The 23,091-nt window shown below is 41.4% G+C and overlaps 1 protein-coding gene across 1 annotated transcript in view; it reads left to right on the top strand.

Moving 5' to 3' along the window:
- The window catches only part of LOC148525449 (uncharacterized), a 71,173-nt gene that overhangs the window by 12,790 nt on the left and 35,292 nt on the right, over positions 1–23,091 (top strand). Inside the window, exon 2 of the mRNA XM_088470935.1 lies at positions 5,020–5,157. Coding sequence (XP_088327061.1) covers positions 5,020–5,157 — 138 coding nt within the window. The remainder of the gene's footprint in view (positions 1–5,019; positions 5,158–23,091) is intronic.

Raw genomic sequence — 23,091 nt, 5'->3', positions numbered from 1 at the left:
CTGTGTGAATTGTGTAATTCCCAGCTTATGTTTTGTAGGACAGTGTTGCTGTATACCAAAAGTGTTTTTCTGTAGCAAAACTTGTTTAAAAAAATACTGGGTGGACGATTTAGGTAAAATCAAAGTGATTGCCAGATCACATTTAAACCAGCATAGACCCTATTTGCATTTGTTATTTCTATATATGTAGACAGGTGGCATATTGTATTTATGAAATAGACCTGGAGAATTGATTGTATTTATTTTCTATTTTTTAGTTTAAATGGATGCTATTTACTAACTTTTTAACATATTTTTTAGTGAACAGTAAATTAGATTTTTATGCTTGTTTACAAATTTTGGAATACTTACTATACTGTACATTATCGATGTCTTTGTAGGGGAAAAGGCAACAAGACGCATCCTCCTTTCGACAATTGGAGAGTGTATTCTACCATTGAGTAAGCATATTTATGTAGATAAAGTTATTTCTAAATGCACAAATATTATGCATATTTAGGTAATGCAATATTTTTTACCTTTTCTATTTTGCATATTTGCGGTAATGAGTGATACTGTATTCTTGTTTCACAAGTTGATTTAAAGATTTGACTAATTTTCTTATTACCAAATCCAATTTGTAATGTTTAATCAATGGTTAAAACAAAAAAAGCCATTGTAAAGCAAACAAATATAATTTGATTTTTGAAAACAAAATAATGTTAAAATAGTTTGGTCAAAAGTGACTTTTTTAACTTTTTAGTAATGACCATTGCAAATTGGCTATTAAATGCTATAATATAAATTTACTAATCATCAGTTTTGGATTCAATTCAAAATCAACAAAAATTTAGTGTCTAAAGTAATAGTTGTCAGAGTGCATCCCCGGCGCTGCGGGATATCTATTCCAGGTGCCTGCAGTCCCAGTACAGTTCTGCAAGTTCTCCTACTGGTCCAAGGACCTCATTCAGAGCCGCTCGCAAAATGTGATAGCTCGCTCTGAATGAGGGCAGCCGCTTCCCTATAATGAGCCGGCCTCCTTGCCACTCGCTAAGCTGTGGGTGACCACCCACAGCTTTAGCGAGTGACCAGGTTGATGGTCGCGATGGTCAAGACCATCGCGACCATCAGGGCTTGCGACAAGACCCTTGTGGTAGGGTCTCGTCTGCCACAAGCCCCATTGAGCTTATGGCTCTAATAGAGCCGGAAGCTCGCCACTGACATCATGAGTGATGTCAGTGGGGCCGAACCCAAACAGCAGGTATTCCTTTGGGAATGCCTCTGTTTGGCAAGCCATCCCCCCACCCCGTGTGAGCTGTCGATCACCATCGACAGCCGCCCCTTTTGTAGTGAGCCCTGGAGCGAAATAATTTCTTTCTCACTCCAGGGCTTGTGCACGTGCAGTGCGGCCGCTGCACGTGTGCAGGGCCTCAACATCGACCCGCTTGTTAGTGCTCAGCGCTTGTGAGTGGGTCTGAATGAGACCCCAAGTCCGGTTCCTCAAGTTCTCCCATTGGTCCAAGTATGGTTCTGTAAATACTCCTGCTAGTCTCAGTCCAGTACAACAAGTTCTCCTACCGGTCTACTCTGGTTAGCCTGACCATTGACACTACCATCGCTTACAGCAGTCACATTGCTCCTGCAAGTTACTCCAGTCTGACTAGCCGGGTTCCTCCTGGCCACTTCACAGCTATATATTGCTACCATTTTTCACTAAAGACAGATTTATATATCACCTCCACAGTTCCTGCTGAGTTCACCTGCTGATGATTCCACCCTGATGCCGGGAACAGGTAAATCTGTAACACCAGCCATTACAGTTTGTTTAGGTCCACAAATGGATCTAAATGAAGCACATTATCATGGAGTAAACCCTCTACAAAATCTGGATATACAGGAGGTAGCACATGCTCAAGTGATACAATATTTACTAAGAACTTTCCTTATGTTTGGAAAGAATCCAATCTGTCTTGCTAGCACCCAATGCTTTAGCTACTGTAGTGCTCCTACTGTGCTGTCCACTTCTGCTGTTATTTCCACTGCAGCCATGAAGTCTCATTTGCAGTTACCTACTCCAAACCACTTTAATGGCAACCCAAGGGACTATCAGGAGTTCCTCAACTTCAAGATGCTTCCCCATAATTTCCCTACACCATGGACTAAGGTGGCCAACATTATTTTGTTACTGATAGATTCTGCTTTGTAGTGGGTGTCACCTTTATGAGAACACTCTGATCCTGTGGTGTCCAATTACTCAGAGTTCATTACCTCTTTTAAAAAATGTTTTGATAAGCCTGGTCATTCTGTGGCTGCCTCTAATGATTTACTTCAACTCAAGCAGGGATTATGCTCTGCGGGGCAGTATTTTGTTCACTCCCAGACTGTAGCCTCTGAGTTAAAATTGAACAATGATGCCCTTAAAACTGCATTTCTTAATGGCTTATCTCAAAGATTAAAGGACAAATTGGCTATGAGAGATTTACCAGAGTCACTCTATGATCTAATCTAGTTGTGTGTGAAGACTGACCTTCATTTACGGGAGTGTGGTCTCGAGTGAAATTGAGGGATCGTCATAAGTCACATACTATTCATGCAGTTTGGCCCAAGTCTCCCACAATTGAAGAGTCCATGCAGGTTAGCCATTCTCGGCTTACACCTGAAGATCATCTTCAAAATCACCAGGAAATATTATGTCTATACTGTGATTCTTCCTACCACTTCCAGAAGAATTGCAACCTTTATCCGGGAAACCTGTGATCCTAACCTGTTCTGGCAGAGTCAGGTTGGGAATAAATTTTAAACATCCTTCTAAGTAGGACTGTATAATTTTGGTAACACTGAAGGGTCCAAATAGTTCTGTGAACCTGCCAGCTTTACTGGACTTTGGAGCCACAGGTAATTTTATTTCTTCTTCTTTAGTTTGTGACCTACATCTACCAGTCAAGTTGATGGATCTTCCCATTATGCTTACAGCAGTCAATGGGACTCGAATCAAAGAAGAGAATATCTTGTTCTCTACAGGACCTTTTATTTTTCAAGTGGGTCCTTCACATCAAGAGTGATTATCATTCCTTGTACTTCCTCAGAATTCGCATCATCTTGTCTTGAGGTTACCTTGGTTGCAGATGCATAATCCGCATATCAATTGGATCTCTTCTCAAATAGTGGCCTGTGAGACCACTTGTCATCAGAATTGTATCCCCACTGTATGTCCTCTCCACGAGGTTTCTCCTTCTGCATTACCTGAAGCCTATCAAGATTTTAGTGACATCTTTTCTGAACCAGCAGCCAACCAGCTTCCTCCCCATGACCCTTGGGATTGCCTAATTGAATTAATTCCAGGAAAGTTCCCCCCAGAGGCCGTACCTATCCTCTCTCAGTTCCCAAACCCAAGGCCATGTCTGAATATATACAGGATAATCTGAAAAAAGGATTAATTTGACCTCCTACATCTCCTGCTGGAGCAGGGTTCTGTTTTGTGAAAAAAAAAGATAGAGGACTGCATCGACTACCGCAGTTTAAATGAAATCACATTGAAGAATCGTTATCCTCTCCCCTTGATTACCGAGTTGTTTGACAGTGTATGGGGTGCCAAGTTGGATATGAGAGGGGCATATAATCTAATTCGAATATGAGAGGGGGATGAATGGAAAACCACTTTTAACACTAGAGATGGCTATTATGAGAATCTTGTGATGCTTTTTGGCTTGTGTAATGTGCCAGCGGTGTTCCAGCACTTTGAAAACAAAACCTTCCATGACATCCTGTTTCAATATGTAGTTGTTTATTTGGATGACATCTTGATATTCTCACAAGATCTAACGACTCACCGGCGGCAAGTTCGGAAGATATTGCAATGTTTGCATGACAACAACGTGTATGGCAAATTTTCCAAGTACATCTTTGAAGTCTCCAGCATACCATTCCTAGGTCACAGGGAACTGAGTTACAGATGGATCCAGAAAAGTTAGTGGGCATTCTAGATTGTGCTCCACCCTCCACATTGAAGGCTGTGTAATGCTTTTTAGGGTGATCAGGAACTTCTGGCAATTAAACTTACCCTAGAAGTTTGGAGATATCTTCTCGAGGGAGCTCAACATCCAATAACAATTTATACAGATCATAAAAATCTGCCCTATTTGTCTACAGCCCAATATCTTAATTCACACCAGGCCCGCTGGGCACTTTTCTTTTCCCAGTTCAATTTCTGTATCAAGTATTTTCTGGGATCCATGAACAGTAAAGCAGATGCTTTATCTAGGTCTCTAACTACAGATGCAGATGATAACTCTTTCAAGAGACCCATCATTAATTCTCTTTCTTTTGCTGTTACAAGTACCAGTGTTCAAACTCCTCCATCTGGAAGATCCAAAGTTCCTGATAATTTAAGAAAGAAGCTTTTGTCTTGCCACATGCATCTCCATTTGCTGGGCACACTATAATCCTCAAAACTTATGCATTTCTGCAACAATCTTATTGGTGGCCAACCATGAAGAAATATAATTAAGATATCATTAAATCCTGCCCCACTTGTGCTCAGCACAAATCCACTCAGTGTCCTCCAGCAGGGCTACTGCAACATTTGCCTGTACCCACTCAACCCTGGACACACTTAACCATGGACCTCATTATGGATTTACTCTAAGAAATGTGGCTGATTTCATTGCCCTTATCAGATCTCCCTTCTGCTGCTCAGATCTTCTTTCATAAAATTTTCAAGTTACGTGGCTTGCCTCAAGAGATTGTATCAGATTGTGGTGTCCAGTTCTTTGCCAATTTTTGGCAAGCCTTATATACAGCCATACAAATCAAATTAAATATTGCTTCTGCTTACCACCCACAAACCAAAGAACAAGTTGAGAAAATGAATTAAGAATTAAAACCTTCCTCTGGCTTTACTTAGCCTCTTCACAAGACAACTGAGTGGAGTACTGGGCTGAGTTTGCACCAACCATCACTACCACACTGCAATGAATACCACTACACTATTTGCAAATTATGGTCTTCATCCACAAATTCCCACATTTCATTTATTCCAAGCTCCAGATATACCTGCAGCAGCCTCTAGATTACAACTTCTTGTTCAAGTATGGAGGAACATTCATCTATGCTGACAGGAAGTGGCAAGCTTTTCCATCACTTCAGCCCGGAGATCAAGTGTGGTTATCTACCAAAAATGTAAGATCCAAAGTACCAACAATAAATTTGTGCCTCGTTTTATTGGACAATTTCCAGTAGAAAATTAATTAAAACTGTGTCCTGTACACTAAAGCTCCCTGGTAACTTTTGTATTCCTAATACATTCCATGTTTCTATGCTGTGACGTCTGGTATTAAACCACTCCTGGTCTTCTCCTTACAAGTTGCAGATCCAAACCAAACAGGGTGTTGAATTTGAATTTGCCCAAAATCTTGACTCTCGCCTTTGCCAAAAATAATTACAGTATCTGATAGACTGGAGGGGCTATGGGCCTGAGGAGAGATCTTGGATCAAAGCAAGTATGTGAATGCTCCTCATTTAATCAAGAGTTTTCATCAGAAATGTTCTCACAGGCAAAATAGGTGTTTTGGTGGCCACCCTAAAAGGGTGGGTACTGTCAGAGTGTGGTCAACAACTTGTTACTTCTGTGGAGTAACAGGTTATAGTGTTCCTGTCCCCCAGCATGCAGTCCCAGTTCAGTACGGCAAATACTCCTGCTGGTCTCAGTCCAGTACAACAAGTTCTACTACTGGTCCACTCTGGTTAGCCTGACTATTGACACTACCATTGCTTACAGCAGTTACACTGCCTAGCTGCTCCTGCTGGTTCCAGTCTAGTTCTGCAAGTTACTCCAGTCTGACTAACTGGGTTCCTCCTGGCCACTTCACAGCTATCTATTGCTACCATTTATCCCCAAAGGCAGTTCTCACTGCTACCCAAGTCTCTATGAGACTCTATTTATCACCTCCACAGTTACTGTTGAGTTCGCCTGCTGCTGATTCTGTTTCGATGCCCTAAACAGTTAAAACTGTGAAACCAGCCACGACAACAGTATTTACTAAGCATTGGTGTTTATTGTCTTATACTGCTGTTGATGGACATTACTTTTGAATCCCTTCTCTCACCACAAAACCCACAAGCATCAAACAGCAGTGGATTTTAAACACTGCTTATATCAATAAGGACAACCCAGGGTAGGGGATAGAGGAAAATGTAGTGCTAGCAAAATCATGGAGATTGTTTTACATAGAATAAACAAACAATAACCAGACTTAAAGATAAAACCAATAATAATACATGTATTGCAAAAATGCATGGACAAGAATTTTTATTAAACTAATATTAAAGTAAAGAATACTACTCTGGATTTCTATCGCTGAGCACTGCAATTATTGTAGATATCTCTCTCATAAAATCGTTTGTGTTTGCCAAAAACAGAGACTACAATATTCACAATAAATTCCCAGAGTCTAAAATGAATTTCCAAAGTGGTGAATAGGTAACTGACCTTCTACTATAACCCCAAATATAGTCATAGTTTTCAAAGGGCCTCATTCAGAGCCATACGCTCTGAGCAGAGCGCACGCTCTGAATGAGGGCCGCCCTCCATAATTATGGAGCGTCCTCCTGGACGCTCGTATAGCTGTGGGTCACCACCCACAGCCTATACGAGTGTGCAGTTTGATGGTCGCAATGGTCTTGACCATCGCGACCATCGCCACTGTGAGCCGGAGCCTGCGGTTGAGGTTTTCAACCACAAGGCCCGGAGTGATTTTGGCTCTATCAGAGCCAAAATCACTCCCACTGACATCACTAGTGATGTCAGTGGGCCGGTTTCTGATGGTAGGCGTTCCCTTGGGAACGCCCCCGTCAGGGAGGCACGCCCCCGGCACGCCCACCAAAGGGGGCGTGCTGTCAATCAACATCGACAGCACGCCCCCTTTGATCAGACACAACGAGCGAAGGAAAGTCCTTCGCTCATCGCATCTGGCGCATGCGCACGACGGAGCTCCCGCCGTCGTGCGCATGCGCAGTGCACAACATCGACCCACTTGCAAGCGGACAGCCGCTTGCGAGTGGGTCTGAATCTGGCCCTAGGTTTTCTGGTAAGTCATATTCTGGTAATCCATATATAGTAACAACTAACAGTCCGGTGTCTCATAGCTGAAAGAATGTAGCACAATCTATGTGTAACTATGACAGTCATGAAGGTGCTTACTGGTAAATAATGAGTGAAGCCTGGTTGATTTCCAACCTTAAGCTTTGCAGTTCCTTAAATATAGCTCTTCTTACCACATAAACTAATTTTCTTTAGCCAGTTGAAGCTTAAACAGACAATTTCCTATGCATTTCACCCAGTTGCAGGCTTCATTAGAGATGGTTTATCATTGACCAGGACTCCTCTACATACCATAAGCCTTGTATGCCATAATTAATCTTTAAATGCTTTAATTGGTAATAAACTAAAAAAAGCAGCTGCTAGTTCATATTGAGTATTGTCATGGTTTCTTAATTTGATTAAAAGAACAAATTAATAAAAGTATTTTTTTAAATGTTCCACAGTTGGTATCCTTATTTAACCCGGGGTAGTTGGCCAAATTTATTTTATCTGCAGAGCTCATATTCACATAATTTCCCCTTCAATTTCAAAGTTAATTTTAGTTTGCAAAAGCAAACTAAAATAAATGTATCTTTGAAAATGATACTTTAAAACAAAGAATCATAAGATGAATATGTGCTTACAAACATTTAAAAGGAGAATTCCCTTATACAGTACCTACATTAATGTCACTGGGTTAACTAAAATACACCACATTTAAACATTAATTCATATAAGCTTGAGCACATAGGACCTCATTCAGACCCGCTCGCAAGCACTATGCGCTCGCAAGCGGGTTGATGGTGAGGACATGTGCACGCGCAGTGCTCACAGTGCACGTGCGCAAGCCCCGGAGTGAGTGACAAATGCACTCACTCTGGGGCTCGATACAACAGGGGCGGCTGTCGATGTTGATCGATAGCTCGCCCCATTTTGTAGGGGGGATGGGGGGTGGCCGGACAAATGGAGGCGTTCCTGAAGGAACGCCTGCCATTTGTAGGCGGCCCTACTGACATCACCAGTGATGTCAGTAGGGAGCTTCCTGCTCTGTTAGAGCAGGAAGCTACCTGGGGCTTGTGGTAGACGAGACCCTACCACAAGGGTCTCGTCACAAACCCCAATGGTTGCGATGGTCTCGACCATCGCAACCTTCACCTAGTCACTCACTAAAGCTGTTGGTGGTTACCCACAGCTTATCGAGCAGCCAGGAGGCCGCCTTTCAAAAGAAAAGCGGCCGCCCTCATTCAGAGCGAGCACTTGTTTTTTGCGAGTGGCTCTGAATGAGGTCCATAGTGTATGGTCCACAACAATGTTTCTAGGTGGTATCACAAACCTAAAAAAGATGGGCATGCTCACATTATTTCCATTAGGATGATTCCTAACTTACTATTATTTTATACAGGTATTAAATATTTATAAACATATGGGGTCTATAATAATATACTCCAAGTTATTATTTGTTTTTTTAATTTATATTAATGATCAGACAAAAATGAACAAGCTGAATTACACATGATTAAAAAAGTAATTATATGAATTTAAGCTCTGCAGAATATATACATTTGACCAACTACCAAGGTTAAAAAGCACAACAATTGAGAAACATTTTAACTAAAAGACATTTCAATTGTTTGTTTAATTGAATTAAGCAATAAGGAAATAGTAAATATAAACATATTTTTTTGTTATTTGCCAATTAAAACATTTAGACCTTACTGTATGGTATATTCAAGACTTCTGCACATTAGGAAGCTATCCCAAATGAAGCCTGCAATTGCACAAAATCACCAGTGACCAAAATACACCAGGTCCAGAAGAAAAAAGTGTGCAACAGCTTTGGAGCAAGCTGCAACTCTAAAATGACCTTACATCAGGCAGCATGTATTAAGCATTGCATATTATATGCAATACATCCCACCACTTATTTCTTACATAACATCATTATTAAAACATATGCATATACATTTCTGAATATTACACAAAGGGCAGCTCCTCCGATACAGAGCTGTCCTTTGCGTTGTAAGGACTTCTGGGTCTATGACCCAAGAGTCCTAACCTGCATGCATGGCGTCGAACAACACATGCAAGAGCCACAGGGGACACTGGGAGGGATATGATTGATTTTATATTTTAATATTAGTGTATTACAAACTTTTTTATTCTTATGTTTTTATTTAATTATACATATCACTTTGGATCACTATTATTTATATTTTTATATACACTATGTACACAAAAGTTACTGGACACTAATAGCAAATAGATCACTGAGATTTTATTATTGTAAGTACTTTGTAGGTCCACCACGTGCAGTGATTACTGCAGACATCCTTCTTGGCAAACTGTCCACAAGTTACTGGACAACAGCAGACTGTATGTTTTGCCATTATGCTTTAAGTACAATGACCAACTGTGACACTGAAGAAGGTCGAGTCAGCCTAGAATGCACCTGTCACTACAAGCCATTCCAGAGCTTCTCCATGGGGTTAAGATCTGGACTTTGTGCTAGCCAGTCCATCCAACCATGCACGTGGTATATCCGGAGTCCAGATTTCAGTCTAAGATTACTGAGTTGCCAGGGGGCTTGTACACAGCTAATATCATTTGTTTAAACTCTGATGCACTGTATGTGAACTTTTATTTAAGTCAAGTTGTTTTTATTACTACCTCACGTGTGTCCTCTCCTGTTTCCAGATCACACACATGCTGGTAAAAGAGTCAGGAGGCAGCTGCACTACATCAGTTAACTTTATTTGAACACTGGAGAATATTATTGTTGCTACTATATATATATATATATATATATATATATATATATATTCGGTTTTACTCGGATTCACTCGGTTCTTATCGCCACTTTACCGCAAATTCGGATTGATTTTATTGGCTATCCAAAACACATGATAGGCGATAGCCAATAAAAAGATCAGAGTAAATCCGAGTAAAACCGAACCCGCTCACCCCTAATATATATATATATATATATATATATATATATATATATGTAGATTGTAGCGTGCGGCACTCCATGCATCCATAAACGACCAAACAAGCAGCATTCAGGTGTTAACGTTTCAATGCTTTATCGCATTTTCGTCAGAACAGTAACAACAGTGTACAAAATCTTACCTTAAATACCATAAGCATAATCACCCAGTGAACCACTTGCAGGCTGGTCCGGGTGGGACTGCGCGCCCAGCCGCCAGCGTCTTGCTAATGACGTCATCACGTCATAGCGCAAACGTGATACAACCATCACCATAGTAACAACATAACAACGCTGCTATAATGCAGCAACAATTAAACATGACAGATATTACAGGTTGCCTTAATGTTAGAATGAGCAACAAAATATGCTGGTACACATTAATGAGCATTATTGTGCCGAAAGCACATCAATAACATATACTCTGAACGCTGACAGCTTATGACTGCCTGGATAACTCAGGCTATGCATACACAAAAATATCAATTACAATAATTACAGACACACATACATATAATACATAACATGTGATCCATTCTCAATCTCTATACATTGAAATATTTGCCGGCAAACAACAAAGTTGTCATAAAAGATATCACAATCTATAGAAATACACCTAACCCTAATTGTTCATTTAACCCTCTAGGGGCCATAGTACCAAGTCGGTGAATCCACCGTGTTTCACGTTGCATTAATATTTTAGCTCTATTGCCCCCCCTGGCTAGTGGAGGGACATGATCAATCATGCGATATTTTAATGCTGACAAAGCATGTCTCGCCAAGGCAAAATGCCTGGCAACGGGCTGATCACTTTTACCACAATTGATCGCCGCCCTAATCGCACTTCTAGGAGCAGCCATGCGTTCTTTGAATGTCCTTTCGGTCTTCCCTATATAGGAAAGACCGCAAGGACACACAATCTGATAAATGATGTACTGAGAATTACACGTGATTTAATCAATTTAATAACAACAGTCAGGTTATCAATAAGGTATCTAAGAAACTATGGCCTATTGTTCAGACGGACCCTGACTTACAACTGCAGAACACACGCATTATGTCATGTTACAAACGGGGTCGCAGCCTAAGGGACATCCTAGTTAAGGCAGACATATCGAGCCCTGATCCCATGGCAGATAGGAATGTTGGAGGTAAACTGGGATGCATTAGGTGTACGTGCACCACTTGTAGATATTTAATTCCGGGAGACAGCTTTTATCATCCCCATTTGGGCTTTAAGTACTCTATCCGATATAGGCTCATGTGTAATTCTCAGTACATCGTTTATCAGATTGTGTGTCCTTGCGGTCTTTCCTATATAGGGAAGACTGAAAGGACATTCAAAGAACACATGGCTGCTCATAGAAGTGCGATTAGGGCGGCGATCAATGGTGGTAAAAGTGATCAGCCCGTTGCCAGGCATTTTGCCTTGGCGAGACATGCTTTGTCAGCATTAAAATATCGCATGATTGATCATGTCCCTCCACTAGCCAGGGGGGCAATAGAGCTAAAATATTAATACAACATGAAACACGGTGGATTCACCGACTTGGTACTATTGCCCCTAGAGGGTTAAATGAACAATTAGGGTTAGGTGTATTTCTATAGATTGTGATATCTTTTATGACAACTTTGTTGTTTGCCGGCAAATATTTCAATGTATAGAGATTGAGAATGGATCACATGTTATGTATTATATGTATGTGTGTCTGTAATTATTGTAATTGATATTTTTGTGTTTGCATAGCCTGAGTTATCCAGGCAGTCATAAGCTGTCAGCGTTCAGAGTATATGTTATTGATGTGCTGTCGGCACAATAATGCTCATTAATGTGTACCAGCATATTTTGTTACTCATTCTAACATTAAGGCAACCTGTAATATCTGTCATGTTTAATTGTTGCTGCATTATAGCAGCGTTGTTATGTTGTTACTATGGTGATGGTTGTATCACGTTTGCGCTATGACGTGATGACGTCATTAGCAAGACGCTGGCGGCTGGGTGCGCAGTCCCGCCCGGACCAGCCTGCAAGTGGTTCACTGGGTGATTATGCTTATGGTATTTAAGGTAAGATTTTGTACACTGTTGTTACTGTTCTGAGGAAAATGCGATAAAGCATTGAAACGTTAACACCTGAAAGCTGCTTGTTTGGTCGTTTATGGATGCATGGAGTGCCGCACGCTACAATCTACATATTCTCTACTACAGTGGGGGCAACCAGCTAAGTAATAATTTTATGATTCAGAGTGCCGGACTACTGCTGTTTATATATATATATATATATATATATATAGTTACCATGTCAGTGGCACTCCAGTATAATAAACAACACCAAGCAGGTATAATATCAGCGTTCCGATGCTTTAATGCATCGTTTTCAGGATACAGGCATTAAAGCATCGAAACGTTGAAATTGTACTTGCCTGGTGTTGTTTATTATAGTGTAGTGCCACCAATGAGTTAACTAATATGGTGGAAGGTTTTTGTTTTCCATGGAGGGCACCTGGGACTGTTTGATTCTTATATGGGAGTGCCATCCTAAGTGACTTCATATATATATAATATATATATATTTTTATATATATATATATATATATATATATATTCCAAGGGTGAACCGGCACTCAAAAAATAATGGAGATATGTGCCAGGGTGCCTTCTGTAAGTGTCCAATATTCATGCAAAGAATCAGCGGCACTCCTGGACTGGTATCATAAGCAAAAGAAGGTTTAATACATGCCAAACTGCCGACGTTTCAGAGCCAGACACGGCCCTTTTCTCAAGGCTGGCATAACAATATTAAATATATAAACAGCAGACATAAACACTGCTGAGTCTTACCTTTAAATAGCGGTGTGTTTCCTGTGTGCCGGCGCCGGCCAGGACAGGCAGGGGGAGGGGTTGGCGCACACACGGCGGCTCCTGTCATCCATGGAGGACAGGAGCCGCCGTGTGCGCGCCAACCCCTCCCCCTGCCTGTCCTGGCCGGCGCCGGCACACAGGAAACACACCGCTATTTAAAGGTAAGACTCAGCAGTGTTTATGTCTGCTGTTTATATATTTAATATTGTTATGCCAGCCTTGAGAAAAGGGCCGTGTCTGGCTCTGAAACGTCGGCAGTTTGGCATGTATTAAACCTTCTTTTGCTTATGATACCAGTCCAGGAGTGCCGCTGATTCTTTGCATGTATATATATATATATATATATATATAATTCCAATTCCAATTCACCGAAACTCAGTCAATCCAAACAATTTGCCCCGGTGCACAGATATATAGACCAGTAGAGGAAGAAAAAACTGGCACACGGAGACGACAATATCCAAAACCAAGATGTAATGAGTCAAACATTTTCAGGGTCACAGCCCCATCCTCAGGACAATTACATACAACCACAACATAAGTGACACTTACCCCACTCTAATATACCTCCCATCTGACCGCCATCCGTCTCTCTCTGCGTCGGGCGCCAGCTCCTCCCACCGGAATCGGCTTTGGCTGAACTTCCGGAATGCACTCCAGCCATCACCATAGAAACCAGCAGTGGGCGTTCCACCGGCTGACCTCCTGCATTCCAGTTTGCTCATCCTGTGCCTGTAATCAGTGGGACCGCTGTCCTGCACTCCAGACCACAAAGAGGCTGTGGATACATGGAACCAAATAAACTATATACCAAAATACAAAGACATAAACAGATATCGTCATCATAAAAAATTAACATAAAAAATACAAATCAACTAAACAAACAACACCAACAAAAATCATATATAGAAAAAAATCATATATAGAAAAAAGAATGCATAAAAAGGATAATTATTAAATATAAATATAACTATCTATACTAAATCAAAAACGTCACTAATATCAAAATACCCAGCAAATTATACCTGCCTGGCGTGGCTTATTATACTGGAGTGCCACCAACGAGTTAACTAATATGGGGGAAGTTTTATGCTTTCCACAGATGGCACCCAGGAACTGTTTGATTCTCATATGGGAGTGCCATCCTTAGTGACTTCATATATATATATATATATATATCGATTTGTATCTATTTATTTATACAGTGGTGTGGTATGCTGACAGAAATCATACTTACATGTTTGGACACACTAGATAACATGACCATGCATTATTTTCCAATGACTGCACACCTTCCATGGTAACTGCATGACTGAACTACAGGTACTTCCAGCTGTTACCAAGACCATATCACAAAGCCACAACATCACTCACAGAGAAACTACTGACAGAAAAGCAGCACTTCATTTCCTCACTGACATGAATAAACATTTCTGACAGAAAGTTTTCAACTATTTTATTATTACACTGTTATCCAGTTAAATGTTCAGTGTAAAAAAAATTTGAAGTAAACACACCAATCTCAAATATTTTTCCTCCTTTTCTGTATCCTTTTTAACGCTATTTTGGGTGAGCAGTCTTACTCCGATTTATGCATGCCTTAGGTGGTTGACTGCACTCAGCCTTTGACCTTGTCAGTCACAACACACACCAAGATATGCATATATTAGAGCAAAACCACTCACATAAGAGTGGTATATCACTCTTGGTATCATATATACCACCTTATAACCTTTCTTTCCCCCCACTCTCTCCTTGACTCTTTTCAGTCTGCTTCCGTTCTCTCCACCCCACTGAAACTGCCCTCACAAAAGTCAGCAATGACCTCCTTGCTGCCAAATCCAAAGGCCACTACTCTCTGCTCATTCTCCTAGACCTTTCTGCTACATTTGACACTGTGGACCACCCTCTCCTGCTGCAAATCCTTCTCTCCCTAGGTCTATGTGACACTGCCCTCTCCTGGCTGTCCTCCTACGACTCAGACCGATCCTTCTCTGTCTCCTCTCATGGCGTATCTTCCCCCACATCCTCTTCCAGTAGGTGTTCATCAAGGTTCTGTTCTTGGACCACTCCTATTCTCCCTCTATATGTCCTCTCTAGGTAAACTCATCAGCTTGTTTGTCCTCCATTATCATCTCTATGCTGATGATACTCAGATCTTCCTTTCCTACCTTGACCTCTCTCCCTCTCTCCTCACTCATATCTCCAACTGTCTCTCTGCTATATCTTCCTGCATGACCCAGTGTTTCTTAAACTTAATATGTCTCATACTGAGATGATCATCTTTCCACCCTACCACATAAAATAACTTCCCACTATTTATTTATCAATTGATGGCACAACTATCTCCTCTAGCCCCAAAGTGCACTGTCTTGGGGTTATCCTGGACTCTTCCCTCTCCTTCAAACCACATATACAGAACCTCTCACAGTCCTGTCGTTCCATCACAAAATTATTTCCAGGATCAGACCCTTTCTCACCCAGGATGCTACTAAGACCCTAATACACTCACTGGTCATCTCCAGATTGGACTACTGTAACCTCCTCCTATCTGGCCTCCCCAACTCCCATCTCACTCCTCTCCAGTCTGTCCTCAATGCTGTTGCTCAACTCATCTTTCTCTCCAAATGCTCTACATCTGCCTCCCCTCTCCTACAAGCCCTCCACTGGCTCCCCTTCTCATTCAGAACCCAATTCATGGTGCTCACACTCACTTACAAAGCCCTCACACACTCCTCTCCCATTTACATCTCTGACCTCATCTCTCTTCACACTCCTGTCTGCCCTCTTTATTCAACAAATGCATGCTGCCTCTCATGCCAACTGATTACTTCCTTCCACTCCTGCCTCCAAGATTTTGCCCATGCTGCTCCCCACCTTTGGAACTCTCTCCCTCTCCCCATCAAACGCTCCACCTCTCTACAATCCTTCAAATAGGCTCTCAAGATCCACTACTTCAACAGTGCCTTTCAGCTCTCTTAACTTGCTGCTGCATGTTCCCTCTTCCCTGTCTTCCCCATCTGTATCATGCCTGTCTTTCTGCCCCTCCCCTTAAGAATGCAAGCTCTAGTGAGCAGGGCCCTCTGCCCTCTTGTGCTTCTCCTTACTTTATTTTCATCTACTTCTTACTCCCCACTAGGGCACCTAACACTGGGTTGCATATGTTACTTACTTGGGTGTTATGGTCACCAATGCATCAATGTATATTATCCATGTCCTTGTCCTAAATTGTATTGTACTTTTTGGTTATGTACTTTGTAAGATGCTGCAGAACACTTGTAGCGCCATATAAATAATAATAATAGTAATAATAATAATAATAATAATAATAATAATAATAATAATAATAATAATTTAAAACAGTCACTTGATCAACTCCACTAGGTGTCCTTGAAAAAGTATATTCCAGCACTCCAGTTTGTTTATAGAAAATGTTCAATACATTTATTGATGAGCTAAAAAGGTCATATTAGTTAAATTGTACAAGTACAATACTTATCAGTCAGTAGCACAGGCAGTAGGGAATACATGCTTCCATATCCTAGCCTGGCAGCTATTTCGGTGTGTTTTACACCTTCCTCAAGGGTCTGCATGTTCCAGACTTTAAAATCCCCTTTAAATTAAACTAAAGTGCACTCACCTGTAATCACCCAACCTCCATTGCACTGTCATCAACGGGTCCCCTCCATGCAACTTCCAGTAGGCAGAACCAAAGTTAACTGCCCTCCAGCTGGGGAAATGAACAATAATTCTGCAGTCCCAGTAGTGACATCATCAGACCAGTCAGACGTGAAAAAATAAATAAAATAAAATAAATTGAAAACTGTAATGCAAAATCCCAATACACAAAGGGGGTAAATCTCATGCGACTAGTACACAATAAGGTTACCAATTATATAGGAATTGCCGTCTATAAAAACGAGCAGCAACAACCAATAGAAATCCCCCATTTAGTAGTGGCATCATGTGGCTAAGCATCCAACACATCTTGTAAACAAAACAGCAGTGGTTCAGAGAACAATGTATTTGGTGAATCTACCACTGATCATTATATTGCTTAATAACAAACAATAGAACATATTGAATTTAAGGTTTTAACCATTGGATGTGCAGATACTTTCTTGAAGTACAGGCAGAGTCCCCACAGGTGGCTTAGGAACCAAAGAGCACCTGCAGGCCAAACTAACCTGCAAGTAAAAAAATGCAATAAACTACACAACATATTTTTAACATGTCACACCATCCTGCTGAACCTCGTCCAGCATTGCTCACAGTACTGTATATACAAGACAATGAAAATCAGCTGTTCACATATCTGAAAGCAACTTATTGCAACTATCTCACATAAAAATTATATTTTAGCAGCAATGTTGGTTCAAAGTGCATATTATTTAACATAGAAGAACCTAGCGCATAGTAATATCCCAAAATAATTAAGTACTAAGTTATAAAGTAAGTAACCCCATAAAAAAAAAATAACATAAAAAGTCCCCAACACAAAAATTCAATAGGAGATGATCAATGGATCCAATCAATATGAAGATTTCTTATCAGCCAACTTATCCAATAAACATAGTCATTGCAATTATATGCTAGTTTTCTCAACAGCTTAATAAAAAGAATGCGTCAAAATGGACAACAATGTCAGTTCTTCATTTAGATCATATGGTGTGATAGAATTAAGCTTGTACAGTATATCCATTGACATTCATGTCTCAAAAGGAGATTGTGTTTGTCCCCCTGTCTTCTGAGTGGAAATATGGTCAATCGGCATAAAAATAAAATATTTCATGGTATGTGTTTAGCCACAGGTTCAATATTCTGGTCAATCACAGAGAATGCCTTTTTAATTGAGGACCTGTAAATTGCTATGCTTACTTTGACCATATGTATGGTTTTACCCATGTAGGTCAACTTACAGGAAAATATAATTACATAGATGACAAATTTAGTTTCACAGGTCATTCGGTGCTGGATATGGTACTCCACTCCTGTATTAGGATGTTGAAACACACTGCATATGCACATGTTTATGCAGCCTGCACATTTAAAAGCTACCTTTTGTAGGCTGAACCAGTTGGTGTTGTTATTGACCCTTTGGCTAATATCAGCATAGGTAATTTATTCTTTTAAGTTAGCACTGTGGCCTTGATTCAGAGCCGCTCGTAAGCGGCCGCTCTTTCATTCTGACCGATGTTCACACATCTGCACATGCGTACGGATTTTAATACGCATGCGCGAACCAGTCAGTGCGGCCGAAAATCGTTTGTTCGCTATATAGCGAATGCCTGCTATTTTGAGTGACAGAAGGAGGCGTATGTGGGTGGTAACAGGGGAAGGTGCTTGAAAACGGGGGTGTGGAATTCGAACGCAGGTGTGCTTAAAGGTCAAAACGGGCATTTTAAGGGAGTGCATAATTAATACAGCAGCGTCATTGACCACGTCACTTGGTTTTTTTTTACTCCGAAATGATCGCAAAAAAGCGGTTGAAAAAACCAGCCACAAGAATAGCGAGCAGTTCATACGCTGTTCGATGTACTCGATTAATCTAATAAATAGCGGACATGACGTGTGGTGCGAGCGGCAAGGGGGCGTATTTTTCAAAATTACAACCGCAAGTTTAGCTCGCTCGTTCAGACTTAGAGGCGTGAACAGACCGCAATTAGCGAATGGTTCATTTGAAGAGCCACCCCTTGTTTTAGAACGAACGACCGCAAATAGCGAGTGGTTCTGAATGAGGGCCTGTGTTTGTAGTAGAATATCGGGGTGTTTTGGCAACTAGGACCTAATGTCGGATCTGACTTAATAATGTGCCAATGTTTGAGGATAGCTTTCAAGTTGGAGGACACTGGCTATGTGCTCGTGAAAAGTATCCTTTCTATATTTCATTACTCTTCTTAGGGGACAATAATTCCTCTCTCTTCAAGTTGGCGCACTTTTGAATTGCTGTCTGCACTTCTTTGGGGTTATAGCCACGGTTAATAAAATTTAGTCCCATTAGATTCAAAGCACTAGGGAGTTATTTTGTGTCCAATGTGATCCTTACTACTCTGACAAGCTGTGAATATGGCAATCCACGTTTTAGAGGTTGTGGATGGAAGCTGTCAGCCAATAGCAGAGTATACATATCCATGGTGATGGACTGCTTACAAACAAGGATCTAACTGATCCCAGAATCTCATTGAGTAAATATAAAAAGCAGTTAAGTAATCCTCCTTACATTTTTACACATACACAGTATTTACAGATCTAATTATTGTACATAATAATTATACACTGACACAACAACTTCATTATGATATGAGATCTTCACGCTCACATATCCACCTAATGGAGTGCAGACAACACTTTCCTCCTCTTATTTTTTATTTATTATTATTATTATTATTATGATAGAGATTTACAGATACTTTTTATGTCCTCTTGACTAGACTAATCCTCTTTGCATAAATGCATGCCATACTAAGAGCAGCAGCTGCTTCCTTGAGTCTGTAATTGGGGTAGCGTTAATTGAAAACAACATTTTTTTTTTTTTTTTTGGTGATACCTCTACATACTAGTATATTTTTGGCAGCAGCTATTTTTTAGGGATGTGCGCCGGACCATTTTTGCCGTATTTGGATTTGGTTCTAATCCGTCGTCTAGCTTTGGATTTGGACCTGCCAAACTGCGGTGACTGGCTTTGGATTTGGATTTGGATTTTTTTGCAAAAATTTACAAAAATAGCTAAAATCACATAAATTGGTCTTTTTTTTCTTCCTAGAGTGTTAACCTCAATAACATTAATTTCCAGTCAATTTAGAACACGTCACAGCTTATAATATTGTTTTCAACATTATTTGCCAAAGGTTGCAGTGAGCTGACTGGTTATTAAGCGACAAAGCAGCGGCACAATGACACAGACACCACAGTATAAAGCACATGTATGAAACATTGCCACACAGCAGTAGCAGAAATGAAAAGTAGTGCACCCACCCAGTGGGGTACGGCCAGCAGAATCACAGTACTTGTTTACAAAGTAGGCTATGGCCCTAGGAGTCACAGTGCACAATCTTATTCACATTACACCAAACATAGTGACCCTGATTCACATTACACCATAAAGTAGTGTCTATTATTTATGTTACGACACACAGTAGTGCCCCTTTTACACAATGCCCACAGTAGTAGTGCCCCTTATACAATGCCCACAGCAATAGTGTCTGTTACACAATGCCCCCAGTAGTGGTGCCCCCTATGCAGTCCCCTTAGTAGTAGGGCCCCCTATGCAGTGTCCCCAGTAGTAGTATGCCCCCCAGTAGTATGCCCCCAGTAGCAGTGTCCCAGTAGTAGTGCCCCCAGTAGCAGGCCCCCAGTAGTAGTTCCCCCAGTAGCAGGCCCCCAGTAGTAGTATGCCCCCCAGTAGTATTGCCCACATTAGCAGGCCCCCATTAGCAGGCCCTCCCAGTAGTATGCCTCCCCCCCAGTAGCAGCCCCCTCCAGTAGTATGGCCCCCAATAGTATGCCCCCCAGTAGCAGGCCCCCATTAGCAGTCCCCCATTAGTATGCCCCCCATTAGCAGGTCCCCATTAGCAGGTACCCAGTAGTATGCCCCCCAGTAGTATGCCCCCTTTGTAGCAGGCCCCCCCTGTAGCAGGCCCCCAGTAGTATGGCCCCCAGTATGGCCCCCAGTAGTATGGCCCCAAGTAGTATGCCCCCCAGTAGTATGCCCCCATTAGCAGGCCCCCAGTAGTATGCCCTCCAATAGCAGGCCCCCCAGGAGCATGCCCCCCAGTAGTATGCCCCCCCCAGTAGTATGGCCCACCCAGTAGTATGCCCCCCCCAGTAGTATAGCCTCCCCAGTAGTATGGCCCCCCAGTAGCAGGCCCCCAGTAGTATGCCCCCCCAGTAGTATGCCCCCCAGTAGTATGACCCCAAGAGCAGGCCCCCAGTAGTTGCCCCCCCAGTAGTATACCCCCCAGTAGTATGGCCCCCCATTAGCTGTGCCCCCATTAGCAGGCCCCCCATTAGTGCCCCCTTACACACATAAAAACATAATAATTTAAAAACCTTCCTGAATCCCCGCTCCCGCGCCGTCCGCTCTGCTGCCACACGCCGAGGAGGGAGTCGGAAGATGGAGATCCTGAGTGAGCTCCAGTCAGCTCCCTCCGTGCAGCAGCCATGAGAGTCTGTGTGACTCTCATTGGCTGCTGTAACAAACACACAGCTGCTGCTGGCAGCTGTGTGTTTGTTCTGTGTAGGGCAAACCGCTATCACAGCGGTCTGCCCTACACAATAGGAGCCCTGATGTCGTATTCATAAGGCGGCCGCCGTTCGTCCCTGAACGGGGATCCGAGTCAGGCAGGGAACACCCGAACAGTGTTCGGATCCCCTATGTTCGGAGCGGTTCGGATTCCACAGAATATGAACCACTCTTCTCTACTATTTTTCTTTATTTTTATTTTTCTATATATATAACTAATTTTTGTATAGCAAATAACATAACTATTACTTAATACTTTGGTACACTAGACCAAACTTTCTACATAATTTTCAATACCATCTCTTGATCGGCTCTAATTGATATATAAATTGTTTTTGTGGCTATAGGCTGATATTGTTTGGCAGACATACCTATTACCTGGACTACTAAACCTATACCACACAATGTTCTGAGAAGCCATCTATTTGTATTGATTTAATGCTGGTATTAATGGATGGCAATACATATTGTACCTATGAGTGGATGCTATCACTATATTATGAAAAACTGTATATAAATGTATATGTGATTATATGTTGGAGGTAACAAGTAGTGAGTGCTAAAGAGGGACTATCAACCAATAGGGTTTACTGTAAATCTATAATACATAGTATTAATCATCTTCCCGTGTGATGCTATCCAGACCTAATATTATTTATCCATTCATTGCAATAACACTAACTTTCAATATGTGATTACTATAGGTTGCAGTGAGTGGTGGATTATAACAGCTGTGTACTGAAAGCACACACCCATCATTTGCATATCCTATTAGCATCCTTCATAGATCAAGAGTTATCCCCCAATCAGGGTTCATGTAACATATCTTACTGATTTCCTTGGATCCCTGATTGGTCCATCCTGCAGATAAGAATGATAGTCAGGACAGAGCTTCTGATACACACTGAGGAAGCAGTTCAGCGAAACGGCCATCAGTGACTTTAGTGGTCACTGGCTGTGCATGAGCAGGTGTCCCGTAAAAGGCAGCAGCTGCTATTTTTATTTTCTTCTTACCTGCACTCCACTTTACCGCCGCTGGACTACAGACCCATGTTTTCCGGCAACCTGTTCAGGTATCGCCTTCTGGTAGGAGGTGTTTTGCTGGTATCGGTGTGAGCTGTGACCCTGCAATGTCAGTTAGACAACAGGGCCCCCTCACTGCCCAATTTAGCAATCCACCTGATATATATCTTATCTTTTCTAAATGCCACTCACAGTGGTGTACCACTCACTCCCCATCAATGCTTTTTAGTACATAGGGAGCAGCAGCACACACCACTGCATGACTATGACATTATTTCTCTTTATTCATACTTTGATTCTCTAAACTATATTCTACACTTTCTTTTTATTTCTTTGGGTACTCTCATTGGGTTGGTGATTTAGGAGATCCCTGCGCTGATTCAACAGAGTTCACCTCTATCTACATCAGAAAAGCAGATGCCCTATAAACTTATTCACATCCTAGGATGATCAGAGTGTACGCTCCCTCTTTGTATAAATGCATGTCACACAAAGAGCAGCAGCTGCCTTCTTGATATGTCTGTAATGGAGTAGCTTTATTTAAAAAAATGTTGGCGATACCTCTACACACTACCATATTTTTGGCAAAAGCTATTTTTCTCTATATATAGCCTATAATTATTTCTGTATAGCAACCAATATAACTATTACATGATACTTTGATACATTAAACCAATCTTTCTGCAGCTTTTTCAATACCATCTATTGATCCGCTCTAATTAGTATAATGACTGTTGTTGTGGTTATAGGCTGATATTGTTTAGCAAACATACCAATTACCTGTACTAATAACCTATACCACAGTATGTTCAGCAGAACCATCCATTTATTTGCATTAACTTATTGCTGGTATTGATGAATGGCAATACATATTGTACCATTGGTGGATGCTATCACTATATTTTGAAAACTGTATATAAA

The sequence above is a fragment of the Taudactylus pleione genome, unplaced genomic scaffold, assembly GCF_031769625.1.
Source record: "Taudactylus pleione unplaced genomic scaffold, aTauple2 ptg000108l, whole genome shotgun sequence".
Lineage (NCBI taxonomy): Eukaryota > Metazoa > Chordata > Amphibia > Anura > Myobatrachidae > Taudactylus > Taudactylus pleione.
The sequence above is the reverse complement of the archived record's forward strand: the minus strand, read 5'-3'. Positions and strand labels throughout refer to the sequence as shown.